This window comes from Corvus brachyrhynchos, unplaced genomic scaffold (genome assembly GCF_000691975.1).
Source record: "Corvus brachyrhynchos isolate BGI_N302 unplaced genomic scaffold, ASM69197v1 scaffold136, whole genome shotgun sequence".
Taxonomy (NCBI): domain Eukaryota; kingdom Metazoa; phylum Chordata; class Aves; order Passeriformes; family Corvidae; genus Corvus; species Corvus brachyrhynchos.
Window position 1 is genome coordinate 6,880,632 of NW_008239080.1, and position 13,056 is coordinate 6,893,687.

Here is a 13,056-nt window from a genome sequence, read left to right on the forward strand (position 1 = left end):
CCAGTGCTGAGTACAGGGGGACAATCACTGCCCTGGTCCTGCTGGCCACACTACTGCAGATACAGGCCAGGATGCCACTGGCCTTCCTGGCCACCTGAGCACACACTGGCTCATATTCAGCCAGCTGAGGTCCAGCACCCCCAGATCCTTTTCCACTGGGCAGGTTTTCAGCCTCTCTAGCCCCAGCCTGTAGCTCTGCATGGGATTGTTGTGACCCAAGTGCAGCACTTGGCCTTGTTCAACCTCACACAATTGCCTTGGACCATCAATCCAACCCGTCCAAATGCCTCTGCAGAGCCTTCCTACCCTCCAGCAGATCTACACTCCCACCCAGCCTGGTGGAGGGTCAACTGGGACCTTCCCAGTTAGCCAGAACTGCCAATATATGGTGACAGGAGGCTCGGTGAGCGCTTCACCAGCTCTCACAGTACCCTTCGTGGATTCCATCTGGCCCCATGGACCTGTAGGTGTCTAAGTGGTGCAGCAGGTGCTGAACATTTCCCCTTGGATTATGGAGATTTCGTTCTACCCCCTGTCCTTGTGTTACAACTTAGGGAACTGGAATCCAGAGAACAACTGGTCTTGCTATTGAAGACTGAGGCAAAGAAGGCATTAAGTACCTTATCCTTTGTCTCTATGTTTCCTATCACATCCAGTAAAGGATGATTCTCCTTAGCCTTCCTTTCATTTTTTGTTTATGCCAAAAAGCCATTGATAATTAAAGTGAGATTAGGATAAATTGCCTCTTCCTCTAATTAGCTAATCTTTTAAAATACCTTCTATACGTAAAAAAAAAGAGTAAAATATTTTTTAAAAATAAAGACAAGTAAATATGAAAAATTAATTTTACTTCATTGTTCATTAATTCATCCCCCTGAAAGCAATAAAGGGTTCATTAAGAACCAAAAAGCGTATCAATTATTGATCTTTGAAAAATTGCATATTTTGGCTTCTTTACTGACAAAATATATTTAAAAGAAACATTAAGAGAAAGTGTTTACATTTGTCAGTAAAATATGCATACATGGATTTGATTCTTTTTTTTTTTGGATAAGAACTTTATTCTTTGAGAATTATATTGTAATGTTTTAAAATTAATTTAATTGCTGTAACTGAGAAAAAAACAATGGCAAGCTCTTTATGTATAGTCAAATAATGTATCAGTAATTGTTTTATCAATGAATGGATTATTACAAATTTCACTCTGATGCACAAAATCACCCTCTTTTTACTGCATTTCAAAAAAAGTTTAACATGTAATGAAAACATATAAGGGTGAGTCAATATATCTAAGGAAAATGTAATATGATAATGTGCAATAAAGTGGCCATCTTATGAGCAATATGAAAACTTTCAGGAAAGTTAGTACTTCTTATTTATCAGCTACTTCAAATTCATAATAACATTTAATGTTGACACCACACAATTCAATTGCTTATATATTACTTCCTTGCTGTACATTATTTGATTTAGGAAATGACACAAGCATATAGATGCTTTGTAGCTGTTGAACTTTCAGCCAGGAGGTTTCTGCATTGAATTAAAATGAATTACTCCCCAGGCTCCCCTGACATTAGCTCCGACTCCCCCCAGCTCACGGCACACTACACGTAGACACCAAAGTGCAGGTGTCAGTCCAGAGCTGAGACTCACCCCTGACAGAAGTAAACTAATTTTAAAACCAGCTATAAATTTAGTTTATACCCTGGTGTACTGGGCACCCAATTATATATCCTTTTTTTTCCCCCTCTTCTTTTCCTTCTGCTTAAACTAAGAAGGACACATTTCTGGAAGCTTTAAATAACCTCTACAGATCCTAAGCACTGGCCAAGCTAACAGCTCCTGGGAAGATTTGCTTTTGTCATGCACACGTGACATCACTTTAGGCTTTCCTTGCACTGGATGGTTCTGTTCTTTGCTGAAAGATGCTTCCAGCTTATCAACAGCCAGCAGCCAGCTGCTTTGCAGTACAGCAAATGCACATCTATACATACAGGTGGTTTACTGGGTCACATAATGAAATTCTGACACCTCAAGAACTACTGCAGAGGTCTATGCCCTGAGTTACCTACAGTCATATCCAGGACCAGGCTTTGCATTTCATTGAGCTGTCAGTTCCAAGCTCAGGGAAGACCTTTCTTTGTGTACTGTGCTGTTCAAAAATAGACATGCGCACACCTCCCCATGACTGACATGTATTTCATTAGCAATGCAGAGTCACCAGTACCTATTTGACCTTTTGAAGAAAAGACCTTAGCCATTTTGAATGTCATTTTTTTAAGCACTCTTTATCAGCATGGTTCCTACTCCCCACTTTCCAAGGAGCCAAAACTAATTCTCTAAAAAAGATTTTCTTCAAACATTTCATGACTGCTTTCATCCTATCTTTCAAATATTACAATGGGACTAGGTCTAAAAATGATAAAGTAAATTTAATTGATGAAAAGTGCTCCTTCAACATTTCTGTGGTAATTGTATTAACTACTCCACAAAATACACGGTGTTGGAGAAGTCTTACATCTAATCTTTCATGTTGCTGCAGAGAAAGAGGAACCAGCACTAAATGAGCAGCCAATTTTCTATAGCAGAGGCTGAACAGTGTCTCAGCCCGTAAGTGCTGCAAAGGCTGGAAACTTCCACTCGCAAGAGAAGAGTGGGCTCAGGTCTGATCTACAGCAGCCCCTCTGCACCCTCTCCAGGCAGGAGAAAGCTCACACGTACACTGACTCTCGCTGATTTGGAGATGTACTGCTGAGTCTAACAAATCAATGTCCTGGTCCCAGTGCAGCTGTGTTCTCTGTCCCTCTGCTTTCTGCACGTCTCCCTGCCCACTCTCCCTCTGAAACCCCATGTGAACCCATATCACTATTGTCCCTAAACCATCGCTGCTCCTTCCCCTGCGGCCACTTATCCTCCTCCGTGCCTGTCTCTCTGACAGGACCCTGAAGAGTGCTCATTTCCTCAAATCTGAATCATAGGTACCAATGAAAAAAGAACTCTGTTGCAGATTGTGCCAATTATGCAATTGAAAATGCAACTAAGTAATAGAGCATGCATTTGTACAAGGTCTAATTCAATAAGAGGCTCAGGCCTCTAATCTCTCTCTCCTCGCAGCAAAAGTTATCAATTAATCTCCTCTATAAACCAAAAGCAACAGAAAATAGGTGTAACAAACACACATCACATTTCTAACCACAGTGGCCTTTCCATCTTTACCTAACCATCCCCTAAGAACCCAGCACTCTGTCACTGCCTTCACATTCACCCAAGCTCCAGGAACATCACAATACAAGCTTTATCAGCTTCCTTTCCTCTTTCAGCTTTGTTTAAAAATGAAAAAACAACAACAACAACAAAACCACAAATAAAGGAAAGTAACAAAACTCGACAACTCTAAATTTGCGTTGTATTTTGTTACATCCTTTTCTCAAACCCAGCCCTTCTCTTCCCAGAATCCTGGGACGATTTTACCTTTGCTTTCATATTTCCCTGCTTATCTTCACTGACCTCAGCATTACCCTATTGAATAGACATGCTTTGTTCTTGGAGCTTTTCTTTACTATTCGTATTTGAATGTACATTTCCTGGTGCAGCATGATAGAGGGAAGATAAGAGAATAGATTTCCTATGTGAAAAAGTGGCACAGCAAAGAGGAAGCAAACTATTTCCACTGCCCATTACAGACAGGGCAAGGCAGAGACATTTAGGATGGCAATGAGGAAAACCCTTCCAGTACAGGCACCTGAGTTGCCTGTCTAAGGCATGTGGGAAGGTGTGAAACTTCCATCCTCTGTAGATAATTCTGCAAAAGAAAAATTATGATGGTGTAGGAGGAAGAATTATCTAGATTTTCTATTATTCCATTGTTTTCTCCACTGGTTGTTACGCAGCAGTGTTCAAACTTGTTTAAAATACTTATGTGGAAATTGCAATGTCTTCCTACTTCACTTTCCATCATCATGCTTTAAATATTATTATTTAAATAATAGTGGAACTACTATTCAACCTCAAACCGGCAGAATACATAGGATACTTGTTCAGAAAAATGCGTCATTGCAAATGCATTGCATGCACTTGAAACAAGTTACTATTTTTCCATTTTCCCCTGAAATTACGTTTTCAGTGCCTATAAACTTCACAACAGACATGTCTTGTAGTAAAACCAGTGGGTTCACTGTGGAAACTTCTTTCATTACCTTGTTTGTGTCACTTTTTATAACATAACCACTAAGACTTTCTACATTAAAAAAATTCCGTTTTGTTTGAATCAGGCATAACTAAAAATCAAATTATTTCAGACACTCTCATTTAATGGGATTAACAGCCTACATTGAAAGTCAGAGTCCTTCAACTGGAACACAGACAGGAGCTGCCTGTGCACTCCGGGTCCTCTGCAGAAAGATGCAAAATAAAGCCATCTAAACAACTTGGGGCAATTCAGCTGCACTCTTGGCTGCAAAAATTCTTTCATACTGAAACAGGATGGGAACAAACCCACAAGTAGCTATGATGCTTCAAATGAAAGCAGTTTCTTAAAACATGATAAATGAGATGTCCTGCCAACAGGTTAACATCCAATAGTTTTTAACTTCCAGATGTGCACATATGCTTTCCTTACCTACTTCTAACCAAAATGTCTGTCCAAAACATTACAGAACAGTCCATAAAGGACAGTTCATTATGTCTTTTTATAACTTTTTCAAAACTAAAACTGAACAGAACAAACATCTTTTTTTTTCTTTTATAAGCCTTTCCCGTCCCCTGGCCTTCCCCAGTCCACAGGTCCATATTCCAGTATTAGCCAGAGAGGAAAGCTCTCAAGGCAACAGTCACAGCTGCAACCCAAGCTTCACATCAAAGGCATAACCAGCAGTGACAGGGCAAATCACACCTGGCAGCAAGGCCAGCTGCTGGGGAGAGAGGCTACAAATCAGAAGGTGAAACAACACATGAGAGGCCAAAGTTTGATGGAATAAGGGCAGGAAAAAAGAATTTGGATTCACCCTTTTTAAGAAGAAACCAGACATACTTTTAACTCTAGTTCAAACAGGTAACTTTCTAAAGAAAATATTCCCCAGCTAGAAAATACCTGTAATAGGGATGCCTGCCTGCTCAGCTCCATGTATCTAAACAGTGCATATTTTTAAAATTTGACTTCACAGCTGATCTTCACTGACTCCAGTGCTAAGGATGGTACCCTTTAACTGGGGAAAATAGGAGAAAATAAAATTATCAACACAGTTGAGAGCATGTGCAAGGGTTTACATAAACCCCATGAATAATGTTATGATTTCACACTTAGTCTTACCTATTTTATCATCACTGGGCATGGAAGTAATTTTTTAGACCTAAACAGGAAATTTAGACTTCTCACTAAAGAATGAAAACATGCCTTTGCTAGATGCAAAAGGTCACATTTGATAATGACTGTATTCACAGAAGAAACTGTCTAAATTGAATTTAGTAAAGAAGGGCATTTACTCATGCCTAAAAAATATTACACAGCTGGATTTTTAAATAAAAGTTTTTAAAAGAGGATGCAAAAATGCATCCAACAGAACAGCAGAGAAGGGGCAGATCTTCTGCTGCACGGTTCAGAACAAACCGGCATCCGATGGTGTCCTTAACTGCAGTGATGTCAGAGACAACAGATAAAAGCAACCTTCTCCCCAAAAGGAAACAAGGAAATACAAGTCAAAGAGAGATAAAGAGATCTAATTGGTTCCTTGTGAGCTCATTACTCACAAGCAATCCCAAGGCCAGGCAGGAGCAGGCACAGCAGCCAGGGCGCAGCTGGGGCAGGGGCGAGGGGCATGCGCCAGGATCCGGCTGATGCACAGCTGTGTGTATGGAAGCACAGGCATCTGGAAACCCCATCTGGGCATTCAACACTGCTCCCTTTCCATAGCATATCAGGAACATTTTACCCAGCATGTGTTTTATGGTACACCCTCAACTCTCCTGGCCATGGAAATCCCTGGCTGCATCCCTTTCCCTGGCACTTTACAATGCTATTTTTCTGCTGTGTTTGACCTCTGGCCAAACTCCAGAAATGGTGAAGTTGGATGAAGAGAGAGGTATAAACCTCTCCTGCACTCTGGGGAAGATAAATTTTTGGTGAGGCGTGGATGAAGCACCTCGTTACTCTTGACTACAGAAGAGCTCTGCACAAGGAAAGCTGTGTGACCTGTGCTGCTGCACTCTGGGAGCAACTGGCTCACAACACCTCCTTTTGTTGCTTGGGGTTGGGAGAGGGCAGCACATAATTCAGTTCATCCTTGCACTTGGAGCAGCCACACTACCCTCAAGCACTGACAGAGGAGCTTTGGCACCATGCTTTTGGAAGTGCTGCCTCAGTTTTGTGTGCAGCAGCCTGGAGAGAGCCCTGAGCAGGGGCTACCCCACCAGCCCATCCCTCTTCCCTGTTGCTATTCTCGCACTGTGCAGAGTGATTCACTCCAAAATCTAACTCAGCTCAGCATGATTTCCTGGAAGTCAATGAACCAGACAACACTGGAAAACACTGGAACAGGTTGCTCAGAGAGATGTGGATGCCTCATTCCTGGAAATATCCAAGGACAGGTTGGACAGGGCTCTGAGCAACCTGTTCTAGTGGAAGATGTCCCCGCTCACTACAAGTAGGGTATAAGCTGATCTTTAAAGGTCCCTTCCAACCCAAACCACTCTATGATTCTATGAAAATTTCCTCTGCGGGAATTTTCTAGATGTTGATATATTTAACAGCTCAGTTTTAAAACTGGGTATTTTCTCTACTTGGAGTAGCAAGAGAACATCTTGCGTGTTTCATCTGTCTTCCAGCATGTAGTATATACAACATTTGGTCATGTCACATTTAGAGCAAAGCTCCTTTCTGTTCTTGCTTCTCTGCCAAGTGCCTCCCAAGGGCAATGCACAAGGCAAGAAAGGTGGAGCTCTGTCAAACTCAGCACAAAAATGGGAGATCAATCCCCATTGTGCCATATCTACAATGCTGTCAGGCACAAAAGGCTTTTATATGATCGAAATTGTGTATGAAAAATTGTCCTTGCTCTATTTCTTTCATCTATTAGTGTACCACTGGAAAGTGACTTCCTGACCCTGGAACCTGATTTACAGATTTTCATATAAGTGCTTTCTGTGTAATCATTTATTGCCTGATTGTATGAAAACGTTGAAGAAAATCCATTGCTCTGACCACATCGGGAGACTTAAAAGGCATTGCCCCCATAAGCAGTGCTACCCATGGTCCAAGCTACCAACCCTTTGAGTTTTTGAGGAAAACTCATCACCCCTGTGAAAGGCAGTGGCTGTATCTGAAAGCCTGCAGGAACTCAGTACAGTCTCTTCCCCTGCAGTACTCCCGCAGAGTCCATGAGGATGCCTTTTACAGGGGAGACATTGCTTATCATTTGTGTAATTATTTCAATACTTATCCTCTTTTATTCTCAAATAATATGCTGTCCTACAGCACAGTTCCAGGTGCTTTGCTTGAGTCGATTTGTCTTTCATATGTTTTTGCTTATATTGTTGGCAGTGCTTATATTGTCTACCATATGATGAGCTCGCTTTGTAGATTTCCTGTAACTTGGAGGTATTTTAATATGGTAACTTGAAAAGATAAATTAATGTCCTGTCTTTTTAAAAGGTTTTTCCTATTTAGCACTGTTAATTACAAGCTTTGCAAAATCCAAGAACTTAAAGTTTGACATGAGTCAGTTTTGACCGAGTGCTGTGAGAAAACTACTTAAAAGAAAGAGAGGAAAAAGATACATTGTGCAAACAGAAGCATTTGTTGGGAGCAGGAACTTAATTTCAAATTCACAAAATAAGTTCCCCAACCACTACACTATGGAGGCAAACACCGTGTCTACAACACACACCTTTTATCTTCTATCTTTCATCGTGACTCAGAAATACTCAGCTGCTTAGATAAAAGCAGAAGCAAACTAGGAGATGAAATGGAGGAGGTGATCACACGGCACATGGGTGCTTACACTCCACTGGAGCTCACAAGATGACTAAGGTTAGCTAAACCAGCAGGGCTCACAGGCTTCTTTGCAAACGTATGTAAACCAGCACCAGGTGCAAGGCAGTGGAGAGTTAGATTCCTGACTTCTAGAACTAACTTAGCTTATCAGAATAGAAAAAAAAATAACATAAAAACATCAACACCCTTACCTGACAAGATTAAAAGAGTTATGAAAATGTTTTGGAGAAGGGATAAAGCAGTTCCTCATAAGAAACTTGAAGTAGTAGAACTTACGGTGCTACGGGTCAGTCAAACACTGCATGTGATGTGAGCAAGGTCTTCACTGTTTGAAACAAGCTTCAGAAGAAACCTGGCTTTGTTCATGATAGGGACATTCTGAATCTCACTGTAGTTGTCTCCTTTTACACTGCTTCTCTGACCTGAGTACTCCACTGGCTTTGCTTTTAAAATTGAACAAAGTAAGACAATGACTAAAGAAACAAGGAAAAAGTTTTATTCTATGTTGTGTGATTTCAATTTTCTGATATGTTTAGAACTAACACACTCAGATGAATAAAGAAAGGGTTTGATAATTAGATTTTTAAAGATTTTTAACTAATGTAAGTGCATCAAGGTTTTTTCCTGAAAAGTCTATCAGCTGGAAATGAAGAAGGTAGATCTGCTGGGATTCTCATCCATGTAAGATTTCTCACAACTTGCAAATGAAAAATACGAGAAAAAGGCAGAAATCCATCAGCTGCATACTGTGGGAGATGGTGTATCTGCTTATGCACTTTGTGCAGGCACAAGAGGATTTCATTTTGATACATGTTACAGGTTCTAGTACACTCAGCTGTTTTCTCGGCAGATTTAGGAATGCTTGCTATCTCTGCATTTCTAACAGAGCAGCCAAAAAATTTGGCTTTTTTAGCCTGAAGAAGTTCTTCAGATTTTTCCAATATTGTAAGATTCACCTATATTTATTTATTTATTCACACAATCACTTTTAATTGATAACTCTTACTTTAACCATCCTTGAAAATCCCAATATGAGTGACACTTGTACCCCTGGTGAACTATGAAAAAATACAATTGAGGAAATTCCCAGGGCAAAGGCATAAAATTAAATCAAATAATATGATAACAATTTAAGTGATTAAAATATCTTGAAGACTTGATATTAATGATGAAGTATCTAATATCCTTGTATGTTGACAACCCCAAAAATGAGTCAAAGAAGATGGCATGATGATGCATGTTATGAAATGACAGAAGATGCTGAAACCTGTCAACGCTCTCCATTCAGTCAGACAAAATCCACTGGGAATTTCAGTCAAAACTTGAATGAAAATATTTATGATGGAGAAAGATTGTGAAGAGTTGGCTCTATGTTTGAGATGATGAATAGGAAACAATAACAGAACTGGAAAGGAAGACTCCAGAATCCAAGTTAAAGTTCCTTTTGTTAAAGTCAGCATGGGTATGTGTTTATATCCCTGATTTTTTTGATTTATATTCAGTTCAAGTATTTCTATTTAGATATATACATATTAACCAAAGTAAAAAAATGTTCTCGTATTTTTGAGCTGTGATTAGCCTAACTGAGGCAAGTCTATAAAATACTGCATGTAAAAATTATCTAATAGTAATTAAAGTTCTGAGGCCTCTATCTACATGTCAGCAAAATAATCATAATTAAAACCAAGGAAGATTCTCAGTTTTCCTTTGCAAAACAATGACTCACTGTGAAAGAACATTTCATTTGTCCAATTAATTACTGGTCATTCACACTGTCATGAAATCTTAAAGCTGGCACAAAGGGTTTGAAATTGAGTTTGACTGGATGAGTTAACAATTAAATGAGCCTTTTAGAAGCAGGTAGAGGAACCAAGTCTGTGGAAAACAGAGAGCAAACCTGAAGCTGGCAGCAGCGGCGCCTGTTGCAATGCCAGAGCAGCAGGCTCAGAGATGGGGTGGGCTGTGCCTAGCAAGAATGAGACAAATATTATCACAGAGAGCATATGCAAAGAGGATGTTTATTAAAATTCAATAAAAATAAACAGATGAAGACAGTATCTGCTGGAAGGCAGGATGATGACATGGAGGAGAGGGAGAAGAAAGATGACACCATCTGGCACATACTCGGTTTTTGCAGAATATTAATAGGAGTCTCTGGTTTTTCTGCCATTATGCTTCAATCCTTCCCTCCCTTGATGTGTAGACACAACCATCTTCTATTGAAACCTGATCAGAAACACAAAGGAAATGAACCTTCCTATATTCCTAGCACAGAAGAAGATTCTGCATTAAGGTCCTACTGCCACCTGCTTATCTGAACATGCAAAGCAAGTCCTCCATGAGAAGCCAGGCTCTAAACGTTTTTCAGATAATAAGATTTCTTTCAGTTACTGAGGAATAAGAGGGACTTCAAAGTGAGAACAGATGAGAAACTGAGCACTCCCAAGTCAGCAGGATACTCCCCATGAGCCCATAATCCCTAAAATTGATGAATGCTGCTCCAGGTTACAGGCAGTAACACACATAATTTGCTACAGCAGGAAGATTCTTATTTCAAAAAAAAAAAAAAAAAGCCAGAAACACAAATGTTTCTTCACAAAAGAACTTGCACATCAGGTACTTTTGACATTGGGAACATATTCAGCCAGTTGACTCCCTCTGAGTACTCTGCTCTAAGTTAAGCAGCTCAGTCTAATCTGCCTCCTCCCCACCCCCTACAGCTGAAGAACTTTAAAGGGAGGCATACCGAATAAAAATGCAGTAATTTCCTCTTTTTGGATGAAAATACTGAAAGTCAGATACTACTGCAACAGATCCAGGCCACCACCAATGTAAGAATAAACCCTTTCAACAGCGGTTCCTCTAACAGGAAGCCTCATGCTTCCTGCAATGCTGATAGACTGTGAGAAACAGTTACCAGGTAAAGCTGGACAAAAAAACCCCAAATTGATCAAAGTGTTTTCAGCTGGAAAATAAAGCTGGTCTAAATGTTTCACAAAATTATGTTGGAGGCCAGAGGCCTCAAAATAAGTTTCTTTAAGCAACTAACAGAAGAGAAAACCTTTCTCAGTCTATCTCATGCACAAAAACTGTAGCTCAGCACTTCTCAAACAGTGATTAACAGAGGAAACTAGAGAAAAACAGTTGCATGATCTATTTGCTCACTTTTTCAGTCAACTAACAAATCACATTAGTTATCTAAATGGTTAATAAAAACGGATATGGTCTTTCATTATAGTCTTTTATATAATTACATACTTTCATTTTTTGCCATTAGGTGGGTTGTGAATGGTATTCATGGAGAAAGATTAAAAAAAAAAGGCTGAAAGAAGAGGAATCAAAGCAAGCATTCCTCTGGCATTTGCTGTAGGAGAAACAGTTGTTGCTTCGTGGTACTTCAAGCTCCATACAAGTAAGATGCTTTTTGACCTTAATTATTCAGATACCTTGATCTTATTGTATCTTCCTAGTAAAGCCATCGTTCAGGTGTGCACATAGATGACCAAGATTAGGGTAATTGAACTTCATAGAGTTGAACTTGCTAGAGAAGGTCAAAAAAGTGAATTTCTAAAAGCCACCCTGAAGACTCAGCTGTTTCCTTCTGTGACATATGCAGTAGGCTTACTCTTACCAGTCACCTAAAATACAGGCATGTCTTAAAGGCCTGTGACACAAGTTCCCCCCTCCAGTCAAAAGATTAAAATGGTCATTTCCAGGCAGCAGTTCACCCTCTCCCTCCTAAAAGAGGGACCCTGGAAATGCTGCTCCTTCCATTAGCTAGAAGACAGAGGTCAGACAACAGAATAATGACTTAAACTGGAGGGAATGGACACCACCCTAAAGTCCCCAAACCACAGTGCTTCAAAAGCCCTGCTCTGCTACACAGGTGCTCACCCAGGAGCTGAGCTCCTCCAGAAGCCATGTCCCAGCTGCAATGACAGCCAAGTAAATGTTTGGTAGGGTCACTGATCTCTGATATGTGTCGAGTTCTGTGCCAGTTGTTTACTAGCATTAATGACAGACAACACAAATTTCTTAGGTAAGAGTGATTTGTTATTCACTGGGCCATCCTACTTACTGTTATGACATGGTTGACTGTCGGGAAGGGGCTGCCCTTGGGGGAAGCTTCAGTGGGACCAGCATCAAGGGCAGCAGGTTCTGAAACAAAGGTTGCCTTTAAAAGAAAACACCAGAAATATATTTTTATTCTGAATGCTGTTTAAGAAGAGCAGTTCCCTCCCTCCCTCTCAAGTTAGTACACAAACACCTGGCCCTGTTGTTACATGTGGCGATACAACAAAAGCAAATAAAATTGCAATTCTTGCTGTTTCCCATTTTTGGTGAATTTTATATTTGAATTGTTGGAATTACCAGTTCAAGAATAAGAAGTTGTAACACATAGTGTCAAGAGAAAAATGCTTGTTATTTGTACACAGAATAGTCCCATGGTCAAAACAGTATTTCTATAGCACACCTGATTGCATTAAACCCTTCTCATCACACACACACACAAAAAGCAGAGAGTTGTTTCCTATATTCTTTAAACAGATGAATGATTCTGCCATCTTGTGGGAGATGGAGAAATCCTAACTATTTGTACAATAACAGCAGGGCAGAACAGCATGGAACAGAAATGTCTTCTATTTTTCACTTGTTTCACTATTGATTAAGTGAACAGACATTAACAGCTAGTATATTCCAAATAGCCCCCAAAATAATTTAATTATAGCCTCATGGAGGAACCTGAGCAATGGGGCTGATTTTTAAGATACTAACTTGACCAGAAATTCTGCTCGGAAGGTAAAGGTACAGCAACTAAAAATCCTGGGATTTTCTCCCCAGTGATCTGATAATGTGAAATACATAGAGAATTATTTACAGTCTCTCGCATTCGTTAAAATACCTTTCATAAAAGAAAAAATGTAAAATTATACAGACTTTTATCTATAATTAACCTTTCAAGAACTGTTAAATTAGCACAATATTTATCTATTATGGAACACCATCCTCTATTAATAAGTCCATAGCACAGTTTTACAAAAGTAGTAGATCAATTTATCATTAGATAA

The 13,056-nt window shown here is 39.8% G+C and overlaps 1 protein-coding gene across 1 annotated transcript in view; it reads right to left on the reverse strand.

Annotated features, from left to right (window-relative positions):
* LRRC1 (leucine rich repeat containing 1) overlaps positions 1-13,056 on the reverse strand; it is an 84,575-nt gene that overhangs the window by 1,290 nt on the left and 70,229 nt on the right. Inside the window, exon 18 of the mRNA XM_017739212.1 lies at positions 12,066-12,161. Coding sequence (XP_017594701.1) covers positions 12,066-12,161 — 96 coding nt within the window. The remainder of the gene's footprint in view (positions 1-12,065; positions 12,162-13,056) is intronic.